The sequence below is a fragment of the Corvus moneduloides genome, chromosome 10, assembly GCF_009650955.1.
Source record: "Corvus moneduloides isolate bCorMon1 chromosome 10, bCorMon1.pri, whole genome shotgun sequence".
NCBI classification, from domain to species: Eukaryota; Metazoa; Chordata; class Aves; order Passeriformes; family Corvidae; genus Corvus; species Corvus moneduloides.
The window spans coordinates 23,881,425-23,897,351 of record NC_045485.1 but is presented as its reverse complement, the minus strand read 5'-3'; the positions used below and the strand labels follow the sequence as shown (position 1 = coordinate 23,897,351).

The window sequence follows — 15,927 nt, the reverse complement described above, 5'->3', positions numbered from 1 at the left end:
GAGGTGAAGGAACTGAAAATTTTAAATGCCTTAGCCTGTCTGAAAATCAATTTGCTATCTTTCCAAAGGAGGTCTTTCTCCTGAAGTCATTGGAAAGATTATAGCTGGGACAAGATAAAGGAATTAAATGTCTGCCAGAAGACATAAGCAAATTGGAGGGTGGAGCAAAGAAGGGGGAAGATCTCTGCCACACGGAAATTCCATGGACTTCAGCTGCTCCCAAATGCAGGGCTGGAGGGACTCTTAATCTCTTTAGGTACATGACACAGCATCAGGCCAGAGCTGTCACAACAGGGATAATATCAAAGCTCAGAGTTTAAAACTCATGTTCACTCTCTATGCTTAGTAATGATTCCAATGATATCACAGTTTATAAACCTTACTTATGCACTTTAACTCCAGAGACAATCAGTACCTTGTCAGGCAGAACACACACTTCTACCAGGACCTGCATTACCATCCTGTGGGAACCCAGAGTGCAGAGAATATTTCTCTGCTTGTTTTGAAGGGTTCTACCCCCTTGGACAACACTGTTTTTGACCTTTGTCCATGGAGAAAGTTGCCTACCCTCTGGGAAGAATTAGAATCTACACTGGTGTGAACTAAGTGATAGAATATAAGATTGTCACAGGGTGAAAAATTTAGAGGTTTTGGGTTTGTTAATATAATAAATAGATAAAAGCAAAAAACATCAAAGTAGAGGATTGTTGTTGTTCTCCAGACCTTCTTCTTCTACTACTCCATATTCTGCAGTAGAAGTAGTTGATGATTAGACAAAGAATTCCACAGTTCCTGATTGTGTGACTAGATAATTAGTAGAAAAATAAAAATAATGTACACTTTCAGTGACCATTGGTTAGTTTACCTTTAAAAAGCCTTGAGCTTTCCTGCAACTTGCCTTTTGTATTTTGCTCTGCTTCGTGCTATGCTGTCGGCATGTGAATTATTGATAAGATACAATAAACAACCTGAAGACAGAGAAAATACAGAAATCCCATTCATCTCCCTGACTCCTAGCAAGGACTCTAAAAAGCCTCTCCGATCAAGAGAGATACAATTAAGGCGCTGGTCTGTGTCAATCCTGTCTTACAGCGGTGTAAAAAGCTGTTTGAAAGTATCTCCACACTTTTGCAAAACTGTTCACTGATGTTTTGACAATCTGCAGTTACAGCACTTTGAATGACTGCAAGCTGTCACGTCCTTAGTGGTACTGCTCCTCTCTAAGATGCTTTGGTGACAGTTTGTGATGTGTCTGTGTATGACAGGCTTATTCGAAAGCAGTGGGTCTGCAGGATGCAATTTCTGCCATGATTCTGGTTCTGATGCGCCATAACACCTTTGTCATTAAGAAGAACCATGACAAACATAATATTATCTAATTCTTGCATGCCAAGTTTATGTGCAACCATGTCTTTCCACTTTGCCTGACACGCAGGCAGCTGCTTGTCCTAGACACATAATGTCCTTGTCTAGTTTTTATTCCGTATTGCTCAGCTACCCCTTAAGTCCCTCAGAGTTTTATTTGCAGTGTACATAGAGCACAGAGCTGGACTGGGGCCAGCCACTGTGCAGGTTCAAAATGCAGAGTGGGTGGGAGCAGAACCCTTTGCTTAGTTTAACTGGCTGGTCAGAACTGCAGTCCTGCTCTCCCTCCCCTTGTCTCACCTCAGGGAAGGTGGTGCATCCTGAGGGAGTTGATGAAGGCAGGGCCACTGAGACAGCTATTCACAGAGTTCCATCCCCAGGCAGTGCTCTCTGAATCTGCATCCAGGGTATGGAACTCATTTCTGTTTGGCTCTTGATTGATACTGAAATCTCATTAATATGCTTGTTGGCAAGAGAGAGCTGGGACTCCAGGAAAGTGGGACAGCTCTGTTCTGATTTTCCATTTCATTGGGTAACTGAGGCTGTTTTGATTGTTTGGAAATGTCTAATGAAATTTTTTCACCCTAAGTAAAGGCAAAGAGGAACAGATCGAAGGATGAATCAGAAACTGCCAAGGAGGAAATCGTTGGAAGAGAAATTTCTGGGAAGACTGGCAGATTGACAGGACATTTAGTAGAGGTGATAAAAGGAACAAAACGTTTTTAGTGGCACAATAGGTATGACAGAATAGTAAGAGGGCAAAGGACTGAGCAGGGGGATCAGGCCCAGGGGAGAGTTTGCCAGCAGTGGGTCTGTACTGTGCTCTGGAGATGAGAATGAGGAGCCCAGCTATGAAAGAACAAGAAACCCCAACACTGAAGTTGAGTTCAGTCAGGAAGCCTTCAACAGAATGTAGACATTAAAGGTGAACTGGAGAGAGAGGTTCAAGTGGGAAAGGATTAATCCAGAGAAATTATCACAGAGCAGAAGAAAGACCAGTTTCCCAGTTGGATCAAAGGCAGATTTGAGCAGGAAAGTCACATGAAGACAAGTGATAAAAAGAACAGGTTGGTGTGCTGCTGCTAAACAGACATGATGGTATTTCCCCATTAGAACAACCGTCCTGGCTTAAGTCACTGCTTGAAAATCTCTTGTTAGCCCTGTATGAAGCGGGGGCTCTTTTCTTTATTTCAGAGGTTTAGGATCCCACACAGCAATTGCCTACTGCCTCTGACCAAGGGACTCCAGTTCAACCCATTTCTCAAGGTGGGGGAGCCAAGTGCACTTTTCAAGTGGAACTGCAAGTGGAACCAGGAAGTCCAGGGTGACTCCTACATGAAATCATGGATTAAATGATCAATAGGTATCAGCACAGCATGGTCAGCTGCTGGTTATAGCCCTGAACAGGCAAAAGGTGATGTTGGAAGGGTCGCATGGACTGAAAGCTGAATGTTGATCAGCATCTGCAGGGGAGAACTTGCTGAGGGGGGCCTTAGCAAGTTAGGAAAGTGCCACTGAATGATCCTGTTGTGCTTCTCCTCCAGGAGACTGCTGCAGCGTGTAGAGATGCTCAGAGCTAATTGAGCAGTACTTTATCCCTCAAGCTGTCTCAGGATTTCTCTAAGACTCCTCACTCAGTGGGCACATCTAATATCTTTACTTCCTAAAATACCTTACCGATGAATAATCCCACTGCAGTCCTGGAGCTCACGTGTTAACATGCTCCATGGCACAAGTGACTACGCCAGAATTTGGCACTTATTGATTGCTTTGTGTCCAAAATTCTTCTTAAAGTAGCAGGACATATCTCTGATTTAATCACAGCTTTTTCCTTGCCCCTGAGACTTGCAAAGACACCAATTAATGGTTTCTTACCTTGATTTTATTCTGATCCTCTATACAGGACTCACCTACACTATGAGATGGCATCAAGGGCCAGAGCAGAGGCAGACCAGCTCCTTCTGTATTCTCCTTACTGGACTAATCTGTAATGTTGAGTTGTTGGGATGGTTGCCAAATCTCCCAATTATGATTTAATTAATTCACAAAGAGGCAAAAGTTTGGGGGGAAAAGAAACTAAAATTAAAACATGGAGGTTTCAGGTATTTTCACATTAGAGGTATTTTTCCGAGGCCACATTCACACTGCCCACCCACTTGCACTAACACACACCCCAGCCCTTCCCTCCATGGCCAAACCTGCAGTGCATCCCCTCTGAATCCAGCACTGCTCTGCGGGCAGTGACCCTGAAGATAAAGTAGTGTAAGCATGGCCCAGAGAACCTGAAAGAATATGTTATTAAATGGAGTGATCTATGGTGCAGAAGGTTAAATAACAGTTTTCTATAATTGTGAAATTATTTCAAGAGATTATTAAAAACTGCAGTCTTCTAAGTCAGAGTCACATAATGCTTGGTTCATGTGCTGCTCTCAAAAGGCCTTCCAGACACCTCCAACCTTCATCAACAGTCAAAACGAATGTTTCTTTTGTTGTCTTGATTAAAGCTTTCCATTTGCTTCCTCTGGGACTCTGAAAGGGCCCATCTTTGCATGCCCAGCTCTGCCAAGGCTGGCAGCTGTGTCAGTGCTGCCAACAATTCCCTGAACCATGGCCCGCAGTCCCGGCAGGATGAAGGCCGGAGGCTCACATCCAGCTCCGAGAGTTCCTTGAATGCTCCTAAACCTTGGCAGAAGACAGCCCAGCCTTCATCAGAGATGTTGTTATTATAACTCAAATCCAGCTTCTGCAATCTGGCTAAATGGCCATCTTGCCTCAGGGATGCTGCAAGAGATGACAGACACAAACACAACTAATAAATCCTGGCAACTGCTTTAAAAGCTTCTCAGAAAGGAGAATGGTATTTTAATACCTCATTTCAGCAGTCAAACAGCAAGATTTAACTCCTCAGCAGCATAAAACCACTTGCTGCTGATCTCAGAAAGACAGTTTTATAACAGCTGAAGGAGTGTACAACACTTAAAGCACAGACAGTTCAAGAAGAACAAAGTATTGAGTTAAAAGTGTATGGCAACCCAAAAACCTTGGAGTCAGTTGGAAGGAGGCTATATCAAGTGCCAATTATAAGAGGCAGACAGGCTTTACAGGGAGATTTAGAAAGAGGAAAGCAAAACTAGGTGAGACTGCATGACTACAACAGCCACCTCTCACTGTGGGAGGGTCTAATATACCCTAAAGGGATCCTTAACATATGAGTGGCAAAGGAAACACCCATCAAGGGTGATGGTTTTTAAAGTAAAAAATATTCAGGCTTCACCTCACCAGATTTCACATTCCAGGGCCTCACAGCTGTCACACAGCTATTGCCAATCTCAGACACTCAAACCCCTGAGTCAGGCCCACAGAATCACAAGGATGAGTATAAAATAAGAAAGTTTCAAAAAAATCCTAGAATTTAGTCCTTTATCAGTTTTCCAGTACTTCTTAGCAGCTGCTAAGAGGTGGGTGAAAACCTTTCTGGTTTAATTCTCCCCAAGTAGTCTGACTCCAGAAACCCACCTAATGGATTGGGAGCTGCTAGTGCCTGTATTACTGGCTGTCAGCACAGACTTTTTTTTCTAAAGTACTGAGCCCTAAAACAGCATCCGAGCGAAATAAAACTCCTCAGAGGCAGCTTTAAATATTTGATATAAAAAACAGATGCAAACCCTACATTTTCTAAATGATGCTTTTGTTTGTATTAATACATAAAAGTGCTAAAAGATTCTTTGCATTTTAGCCTTTTAGGCTTTTCCACTGGGCATGTCCAGGACACACAGAAAAATGAAACCCCTTTCTGGGAAAAACACTCCTGTATTTTCCATGTTTTCATTTGATTTATGCAAAACCATGCTCAGCCCATGGAACAAGCCCCTTCTGAATTGTGGTCTAAATGCCCTGGCTCCTTGAGTGCTAGTAAATACCATGTTATACGTACTTAGAAGTGCCAAATCTTCAGCCACCAAGTTACAGCTGCTCAGTCTTAACACTTGAATCTCCGTTGCAAGCTTTAGTGCTCCCAAAAGCAGCTTTAGGTTCCCACCAACGCACTTATTCCAAGAAAGGTCTAATATCTCCAGTTCAGGAAGGTGAAGGGCAGCCTCAGCTGAAAAGATTAAGACCAGCAACTTCTGCTTACTAAGAGAAAACAACATGGCCTCAACAGACACCTCACCTGCAATTCACCCGTAAATAGGATCCTAACAGGCTGAGTACCTGTGCTTAGAGTGAATTTTTTTATCCCAATAAAAGTCAGACAAAAGATAATAAGAAGGGTCTGCCTATAGAATCTATGAGGACTCTAAGGAGAGGTTTTTTTGTCTTTCTGTTCACATTATTGCCTTGGCCTTGTTGCACTGAATTAATTTAATAACTTGCTTTTAAACCATTTTATATTAATTTAAAAACAGCAAGTTTTTTGCTGTGAACTCACTATTTAGGGTGTAAAGCTCTCTATCTTTTGACAGCTCTGATTTCCATGGTGTCACTCTTATATTTATATCACTACAATTATGTAATACTCTTTCTGCAAGGACCTCTGACCAGCTTAGCTTGCTACTGCTTCTGCTGGAGGCAGTCAAGTCTTACTCCAGGTTTAATGTCACTGTAAACAGTACAAAATACAAGTGCACAAGACACAGTAATTGAGAGATCCCTCTGTACTAAGATTTCATGTGCCATATGGAACACCTATCAAAGGCCACTAATCTACAGAGATTTGCAATAAGTAGGCAAAAGAGGCTGAATTTACATGTCCTGTGTTAGATTGGACTTTTCTTCATGGCTATGCAATATCTGTTCCACCGCTGCAGTCATTTCCTCCATTTCCCCATGCTGAACTCTAACCCAGAAAGTTTCTACTGAAATTTTCACCTGCAGTGAGGTGAAAAACCCTCAGTCAAAACTTTAGCCCAGTGAGTAAAGTGTTACACCCAGACTATGATTACAACATAACATAAAAGCATGTTTTTCTTTTTTTCCCCCAAAATTAGGGAATATCTAAAAGCTCACAATCAGACAAAGGACTAAGTGAACTTCACCCCCTCAGGTATAGTAGAGGAAGCCATACAATTCTCTTCCCTTGAAACCTGGTCCTACAAAGCACTGGTTTCGTCACAGGCATTTCCACTCGGGACCTGAGGTATAATATAACCATGATCCTTGGAGTTCAGCCAAAGGAGAAGGGAATGCTTTGTCCTACAGGGATACACAGAGAACAGGCACACTTTAAAGAAACACTCCTACCTAGTGATGAAAGGGACTCTTCACCTAAGCCACAATTGCTGATGCTCACAGATCTCAGCTTCGGTAAAAACCTGAGCCTGCCCAGAAGAGGATCAGATGAGAGTCCTACATTTTTATTCGAGGATAAGTTCAGGTCTTGAAGACTGGAGAGTAAAGGTATCACCTGGCCTATGAAAACACGAAATATTTATTAGACAGTCACTAATCCATAAAAAATGTGTAGTTGTATATTTGCCTGACATAATTTCTTTTCTTTATAAATCAATCCAAAAGTCAAGACCAAGTTTTTACAGTCAAGTTCATGGTGAGTAATGCTTTAGACCGTAAATAGCCTTGTCATTTTCAGTAAAACTGTTTCAGAAATTAAGTCTTCCATGCTGTGTGGAGCATTGTCAGAATATGGCTTCCTGGAAATTTTAGGTGAAGTAGGGAATTTCCAAATGCATTCATTGCTAACTGAAACTTCTTTCTTGTCTTAATGCTATTATTCTCTATTATTCAATAAATTAAATCATGATTGATATCACTAATACTGAATATTTCCTAAAGCTTCATCATCATCATGTCTTCAAGTTGTTTGTCATGGAAAATAGGATGTGGGCAATATAGGCTTTGAGTCATGGGATTTTTTTTGTTGTTGTTGTCAAGAGTAAAGACAAAGTTATGGTAACAGAGAAAAACAGACTGTCTCACAAACTGATTGTGAAATGCCTTTTTCTTCATAGTGGTTTCTAGGTACGTCAATTCAACTTGGAGAAAGCACACAGCAGCAGCAATGCAAGACCTCCTAAAACACCCTCTACTCGGTGTGCAGTTCATCAAGGGAGTTTTAGGCAGTTATATTTCCATGCACATACACACCATGGATCCATCCCGCTTATACCACTGGGGCACTGTCCCTGGATATTTCCTAAATCACTGATTATCAGAAAAAGCACTGCTTGGTGGCAGTTCCCACATTCCCATTGTGGGTCTGAATCATGGCAGATTCAGGTCCTTAGTTCCACATGGGATCAGACACTCTGAGATTTCCTTTGGTTCAGCGAAAAAACCCCATTCCATATTGACCAAGAAAGCTCTCCCCCACAGTGTACTTTCAGAGGTGCCTGATGAAAAGAGTCCTGAGATCAGTTGTTCTGCCAGGCAGAATCTTTTATGTCTTTGAGATATTTTCAGAAGGCAAAACTGAGATCCTTAATGGATTTCCTCAACATGTCCTTACACAAAACGGTCATGTCCTCTTCTGTGACACAGCACTGGTGAAGATCAAGGACTTCCAGATTTTTCAAGCTGGCCAAATGAGCTGCTGAGTCTTTAAAGCCACCACCAATCTCTCTGTTGCACGAGATGTCTAATTTCCTTAGCTCGGCAAGGTGCTGTAAAGCAGTGTCTGAAATGGAAAAGGGAACAGGCTGGTCACTGGCTGCCACAAGAGCCCAGGTCAGGGCTTTGGCATCTATTTACTTCAACGTCAAAGTTTGCCCAAGGTATTGCAGGCAAAGCTCCTGGGCTAAGCTTCAGTGTATAATCACAGCAGACACACAGTAATACAGCAAAGCCTCCCTGTCCATGCAGCTCCATTCTTCTCTGGGAGAGCAGGTGAAGGTGAGGCCAGCTCATCCCCCAGGTCCAGTCAATCCTCAGCCTTTTGCAGAAATTACTGCTGGATGTGCTAATTAACGCCAGTTGTTTCGCCACATCCACTAGGGAGGGGCACATATAACAATCCCATTTCATGGGGCTCCACTGGACACTCTTTAAGTGATAATGGAAAATTTGGATTTCATTTGGAAAGTAGGATTAGCTTGTTAAAAGTTAGCTGACCTGTTTGTGTCTTTGTCTGTGTCCTGTCTGGGGAAAGAGGAAGCACATCCAGGGAGCCACAGCCCTGAGATGTGTCTCAGATAAATGGTGTGGAGGGTGACTCTCCCCACTGACTTTCACAAGCTTGAGCTCAGGGCAGATAAATTCCACTCCTGCTGAAAGGCCCTGTAGAGTCTTTTATCAGTCCTCAAACAGCAAATAATGATTGCCCGTTAATACTGCCAAACCATCAGCAAAATCCCACCTCATTGCCTTTCTTAAATGGTTTTCAGATGTACAATTTATTCAGAATGAAAGTCTTCTGAATATAAAGTCTAACCTAAGCTCTGGAGGCTGTCTTGCTTTAATCCACACATGTGCAAGTTTAACTCTTTCAAGCCTGGCACATTTTTCAGATCCTGAGCAATAACCTTCATGCTGCAGCCAATGTTTTTGTTGATAGAGAGATCTAATACTTCGAGGTTTGGGATCACATTCAGAATTTCAGCTGGGGAGAAAAAAAGAAAAGAAAACTAGAATTGGTAATTGTCTGTAATACATACAGATGAACTCTAGAAAAGTACAGCACCATGATAAACAGGAAGAGGTGGCCTGGGTTTGCCTGTAAGTGTGGTTTAGACTTGCTAGATTCCTGTTCTACCTAAACAACACAGTAACATAAAGATTGGATAGGAATCAAGAAATCTGTGAAAAACATTTATAAAAATAAAAGTGAAAAAATACAAGGACTGTTAGAAAAATACAGGGGAATAAAAAGCAGAAATACAAAGAGAAAGAAAATTTTCTACTGAAAATACATAGGAATGTGTGTTACATATGGGGCTCCTCCTACAGTGGAGATGAGAGCCATGAGGCTTCTCTTTACTGAGCAAACACCTTTTAAAACACACAATGAGATAAAAAGACCACACAGGATTAAGCTGCTATGGTGAGAGGACAGAAGGAAAGGGTGGTCAGTGGTTGCCAACTCAGCCTAAATTCCCAGTCCTCAGACCTTCTTTCCAATCCCATGGCCAACTACATATTCAGTTGCTTAATTTTAAGCAATCAGTGGTGGAAATTCTGGCACATGTTTTTTGCTCAAGGTCTCAAAGAATCCAGAAACCCTGGACCACTGAGGCAGCCAGACTGTGGTTTAGATCTTCTCAACCCTCCCTCATACGATTAGAGCGAATAATTTCCTTCTTTGGAAGAAAGTGCATTAAATCCCCACATCATAAATACTGTTATAATGCAGAGCTTGAAATAAATTAACTTTTCACTAATACTGAGCTCAATACAGCCATCATCTAAGTCAAACAAGTTCCATTTTTGTGAAGCCAGTCTCAGCCCAGCTCAATGGACACACATACCAAGGGATTCTCCATCCTTTGCCGTCAGGTTACAGTCTGTAATTTTCAGACATTTTAATTTGCATCCATCCTGGAGTTTTTTTGTCAGCAGTGATAGTTTTCCACCTATGTTACTGTTCCATGATAAATCCAGTTCTTCAAGCTGAGAAACAATTTCAAATGCCTCTCCTGTAATGGAAGTCTAGGATGATTCATTCTATGTATCAATTTCAGTGCAAACAAAAATACAGGTTTGGAATATATTAAAGAGGAAGGTTAGATGCTTAATACTCAGTTTACTTTATATTGAATGTCTTGTCGGGAAAATTGTTAAATAAATGAATTATTGCTTCTGCAGCAGTGTTGCATAAAATCTCACATTGTCTAAGGAGCAATATAGATCACAAGTCATTGTCACAGTGCACACAAACATGAAATTTATTTGGATTCCCAAACCCTCCTCAGGCTGTTTGGCCTGTGCTGGGACCAGAAAGTCCAGTCTAGAGGGAAATCAGTATAGATAACAAGTCTGAATTTACTGTCATGTAGAATTCTGCTCTGTTTTATTTGGCAAATTTCCAACATCCTCTGTACTGTGTCCACAGATCATTTTGGAGGGAATGAAAGAAGTCCTCTCACAACCACTTCTGAAATGGGAAAGTTTCATTTCTGACAGGAATTTCTGACTCACTTCGTAAGAAACCAAGATGAGCATTGTTTTGACTCAAACTAACTTTCCCTTGATTTCAAGGCAGGCAGAACTGACTTTTACTACATTCATAAAAATCAGCCTTTTCCAGGCTTGACATACCTGCCAATCTGAACTATGTTAGGGTTTATTTGAAATGCTAACATCCCACGGTAAAATCCAGCTTCCTAGCTTCCTTTGTAGAGGAGGGAGGCAGAGCATATTTGCATAAACTCATTCCCACAAAAGATCAATTAATCAGACCATATGCAAATACAATTTCAAAGTGTCATACACAATTTTCTTGATCTAAAGTCCAATAACTGAGAATTGTATTTTAACAGTAACATTTTTTCATGTCTGGGTGGTTTTCATAATTAATTTTTCACAAAAGATTTATAATAGAAAAATAATTATTTCTGTAAGTGAATATCTGGGTTTGAGAGGAAAGGACATGTCTTAATTTTTATTTTTGCATTTATTTTAAATTATTGCCTCAGTATTGAACACTGAGCAATGCTCTACAGTTGAGAAGTGCAGCATAGCCTGTTTCTGTTCGACATGAGGACTATAGAATTCCAGACACATTTTCCTCCCAGAAGATAAATAAAGGAATATAACTCCAGGAATGGTTTCCTATCACCTCTCACAGTCAAGCTCTGAGCAATCACATAGAATAGGTTGATATTATGGTTCTATTTCAGACATTGATTTCTAAGCAGGATGTGCTGAGTCCACAAGAGGCCACATTTCTTCAGAGAGATGTGGACAAGGTCACACAGCCAGGATTGGCCTAAATATACAAGTTGTTTTCAAAATCACAGGCAAAATCAATGCAAACTGACTGTTGCTATTCCACATGTCAAGGGCATCACATTTTGACTGGAAATTCAAGTCCTGCAATCAATTTTGCATCTGTCCCAGAAGAAGCTAAACCAAACTGGGAAGGAAACGGCACTGGAGAACCTGGCAGAATAAAGTAATTGTAAAAATAACCAATAAAAATCAAAAGGAAAAAAAATATGAGAAAAGGGTTGGAAAGAGAATGAAATAATTTTGAAAAGATGTTAGAAAATTAAATACACAGATTTTACACTCATCAGAAACAGAGCAGTTATTTTCACCAGCTTTTGTAGAGATGCTTATTTCCTCCCCAAGAGATAGCATGACCCACTTTTTATCTGCCACCATACATGTTGTATTATTTCTGAACCTTTCCTGGAAAAGGCTTGGATATGGATGACATAAACAAACCCCAGCTTTATGACACAGACCCATTTTAGAACTTACAAAATAAGCAGTAACTTTTATCATTCCTAATTTATTGTGTTTGCCCTTCTTTTAAATACAAACCACAGATCCACCCCAGAGTAAACTCCAAGCCCAGAGGTGACTCCATGTCAGAACCTGAGTGTGTAACACCACCTTTAAAACCTTTACATCTCATGCTTTGCAGAAAGCCGGGTGCAGGCACTCCAAGCAAAGAAGTAAGAAGAGGAATAAGCTTCTCCCAGACTTGGAAAACACCAAGCCATAAAGCTCTGAAGCAGCACTTCTGGTTTTAAGTCTCCTCCCAAAAGACCACTGGGGTTCTCATGATGAGCACTCACCTGTCCTGCAGCTCCAAGACCTAAGCTGGCCCTATTGTAACTGACTCTGCTTCTAGCCAAAAAAATCCTAATCCAAATTGAAAACATTCTTTCCTGCAAATAAGACTGAATTCTGTTCCCTTCTGAGTGTGAGAGCTTCACACCCTGAGGAATGACTCTGCAGAGCTACCTAAAGGTGTAAGGTCACCCATAAGCCCAAGTTTCTACTGTTTTGCAGCAGGAGTTTACTTTGCTCAGTGTGGAAGCAGCAGGAGCAGGACATAGGAAGAGATGAGATGGATTACATTAGCCCCAAGCTGTCTGGAAGTAAATGTAAATGAAATCCTGTACCTAAGGAGATGACATCCTCAGCTGTCAGCCTGCAGCTGTTAAGTCGGAGGACTTTTAACAGGTTCACATGATGAAGATGGACAGTGAGAGCCTTCAAAGTCCCTCCAACACAACCATTCCAGGACAGACTGATCTCTTCCAGCTCTGGGAGAAAGGGCAGTAAAGAAGCTGTAAGGAAAGAAAAGAAAAACTTTTCTGTTTCATGTTTCTGCACATCCTGGATATCGATGTATATTGAGATGTTTTCTACAACCAATACAAAATTATAAAGCCATGAGAATTTGTACCTCACTTTTCTTATCTGTATCTGAATGAAGGACATTCATCTGCTTCACAGATCTGGATGATTTTTATATTTAATATATATTACAAAATTTATATAATTTGTAAACTAATATTTCTCAGGGACCTGGGACCATCAGATGAAATGTCAATATGGCCTGTATAAAAGAAAGGGAAGGGAAAAGAGGAGAGGGAACAATTGAACAGGCAAATAAAATTAAAGGAATATATAAAGTGATTAGTTGAATAAAATGTGCATTTACCCAGCTCTGTTACATCTGCCGCATTTAATGCACAATTATTTAGATCCAGATTCTTGCTGTTGGGTTTCTTTCCCAGTTTCTCCATGAACTGGTTAAATCTCTGCTCACCAGATGGTGACTCCACTTCAGAAGTGAGATGTGAAAGTCCATCTGAGCAACAAAGAAAACAGGGCCCTGGTTACCTCTGCTACGAAACACCACTGTAAATCCTGCCTGAGGCTTGCAGGTGAAGGCTTTAGAAATGAATCAAATCTGTCAATAAACCAGGCTCTATTTTTCATCGATGTGGACAACAACCCGACTGATAAGATCACTATAGATCAAATCAGTACAAAGTTCCTGCTGCATTTTCATACATCTGTGTGAGGCAGTTCCTGATTTTCTGGGCTTTCAAAGAAAAAGTTACAGAAAATAGCAGTCCCACTCTCAGTAGCTGCCCTCTTATTGTTTCCCCAAACTGACCCAAGCCCCTTAGGACAAAGGATGGGGTACCAAGCCTCACCTTCCAGCTGCTTTTCAAAAATAGTTCCATTTTCTCTGGAGTGGATGTAAAGAGTATTCTTGTGTGTGCAAAATAACATAAATGATGGATTCCCATTCCCTTCCCCTCCCCCTGCCCAGTGTCAAGGGATAGGAAACATCTGCTCCTGTTGTCTTCAGACTGCTTTAGCAGAACAGAGACCCATCTTAAATACAACAAGCCAAGCTACTGCTCAAAGCCTGGCTCTGAAACCAAATAAGCTCTGCAACTAATGAGCTGACTTCAGCACTGACTCTCACATTGCAGACCAAGAGAGAAGTCATCCAAAAGCTTTATCCTTCCTCAGCAACACGGATCTAACTCCTTGCTTGGCCTCTATCAAATCAGAAAACATGCTTGATAATGTTCCAATCAGAAGTAAATCCTGGCTAGAGGATAAACTGTAGGCAGCAAATACAGGATTTTGGCTAGCAAAAAACCGGCTGATTTTCTCTGAAATTAAAATATTTACTCATATTGTACCACCATTACCTTCTTCAGAGAGATCTTGCTTGTCACTCTGGTCATCAGCTCCAGCATGGCTTATTTCTGTTTCTTCAACTTCCCTTCTGTCCTTGCCTTCAGATTTCCCAAAGTCAAAGCCCTTGAAGAATTGTTTGACAGCTGAAGGCTGCTCTTGCCTTTTTTCAGGAACACACCTCTTTCCTTGGAACTGCTTTATAACAAAGTCAAATGGGGAACTCTTTGGGTTGTCCTCTTCATGCCTATCCTGGCAGTTCTGGTCATCTTTCAGGGGATCAGCAGACAGAATTCGATTTAGTAACGTTTACTCTTGCTTACCTTTTTTCAGATGCACTGACAATTTGTCACCATTACCTCCATCCAAACATATATCATAGCCATGATACAAGTGTTCAAGAGCAGAGCACTTACAATTACAAAAAGCTGAAGCATTGTTTAAAGTCTGGGTCTTAATATGTTGTCACAGCTGTATTTCTTAGAAATACAAAAATGACACAAACCAGTGGACCTCCATGTACACTACAGCTCTACTGAGCTGTAGAGAAATCCTGCTTTTTCTGGTTGTGATTTCCTGCTGTGGAGAGATATTATTTTAAACAAAGAACATACCTGTCTTTTCCATGGGTACACCTGAGGATCCCTTTCACTCTTTTCAGTTTTTACAGCACTTTCAGGGTTTCCATGTAGTTTTCTCTCACAAGTTTCTCTCTTCATCAGTACGATAGCAGCAGCTCTGCACAAGTGGTTTGTGGGCTCTTTCCTGATGTCTCTATTCCTCTGTACTCTATCCCAAAGTCTGCCATTCCTGGGGCTGAGAAGTCCATTTAAATGTTTCGGTCATGTCCCAGCTTAGATCACTCTCAAGGCAGAAATCAGGAAGTGGCAGCAAAATCTTCGCTACTGCTCGCAAACCACTGCATGTCCCTGAGACAGCTGTTGTTAAAGAGGCTGAGTCACCGTAGAGATCAGATTACAAGACTACCTGAAGAAAAGCTCTTTGTTTTCCCACCCCTTTTGTCCATACTGGTCAGCAATAGTGTTGGAGGCTGAGCAGAGCCCTGCTGCCAGCAGGATGTTGCACAGCTCAGTAAGAAAAAGAGATACCGAGGAGTAGGATACTCCTGATCATTTTAGGGCCACAGGAGACAGGAGAGGAGAGGTCACAATCATCTTCTGGGCAGCACCATGATACAACATTACAATGCAATCATTGGACACACCTTATATATACCTCAAACTTCAGCACACCTTTTTTTTTCTGTCTGCCCTAAAGTCTGATTTCCTCAATGGTGAACATCACAATTTCTGTCCTAACCATACTTATGGCCATTTATGCTGAATTTCTTTAGGCGTGATAATCTTTTTCAGTTCTTTCCTTTTGTAGGCAAAACCAGCCAAACCCTTCTCGTCTCCCCTCATGTGAAAAACTCTCCATTTCCCTTTTCATTTCCTGCTCACCTTTGTCTCCACCTGCTGCAATATAATTTATACTCCCTTAGATACAAGGGACCATCCACAGATATGTATACACTAAAGACATATGCAAACTGGAGTGATTTTAGTGGGGAATGATAAAGCTGGTAAACAAAACCAACAATTCCTTTGCAAGCAGGTGAGCAGACACCAGCCTGAGGACAGGCTTGGCTCAGTGTGAAAACAGACAAAGGATTCAGACAGGGTGGAATGAGGCACAGTGTGATGCAAAGAGTCAACAGGGTAAGATGAGGAGAAGAAAAACTTAAAGTGAACATCAGGAAAATCCTCTTGCCCATGAGAGGTCCCATGCTGGCAAACATTTAGAGCAGCTAGAAATGCACAAAACCACTGGGATCAATCATCTTTCTCTGTAGGAAAGGAGGGCACACTTCTATTCCAGAAAGGATCTCCAAGCTGGCTTTAGGGTTTCTGACACCAGGAGTGGTTGGCCTGCCCCAGTTTCTGAAATTAGCATCTCACTACAGACCTGTATCCACATCAGGAATTTGTGCTA

General features: G+C 41.4%; 1 protein-coding gene across 1 annotated transcript; it reads right to left on the bottom strand.

Annotated features, from left to right (window-relative positions):
* Window positions 1–726: 726 nt before the first annotated feature.
* Window positions 727–14,936, bottom strand: LRRC31 (leucine rich repeat containing 31). The gene is given in 11 exon segments (XM_032120226.1): window positions 727–4,146; window positions 5,300–5,467; window positions 6,607–6,774; window positions 7,829–7,996; window positions 8,750–8,917; window positions 9,783–9,950; window positions 12,390–12,557; window positions 12,935–13,084; window positions 13,947–14,201; window positions 14,547–14,565; window positions 14,568–14,936. Coding segments are annotated over 11 exon segments (1,836 nt in total). The 5' UTR covers window positions 14,652–14,936; the 3' UTR covers window positions 727–3,826.
* Window positions 14,937–15,927: the final 991 nt, after the last annotated feature.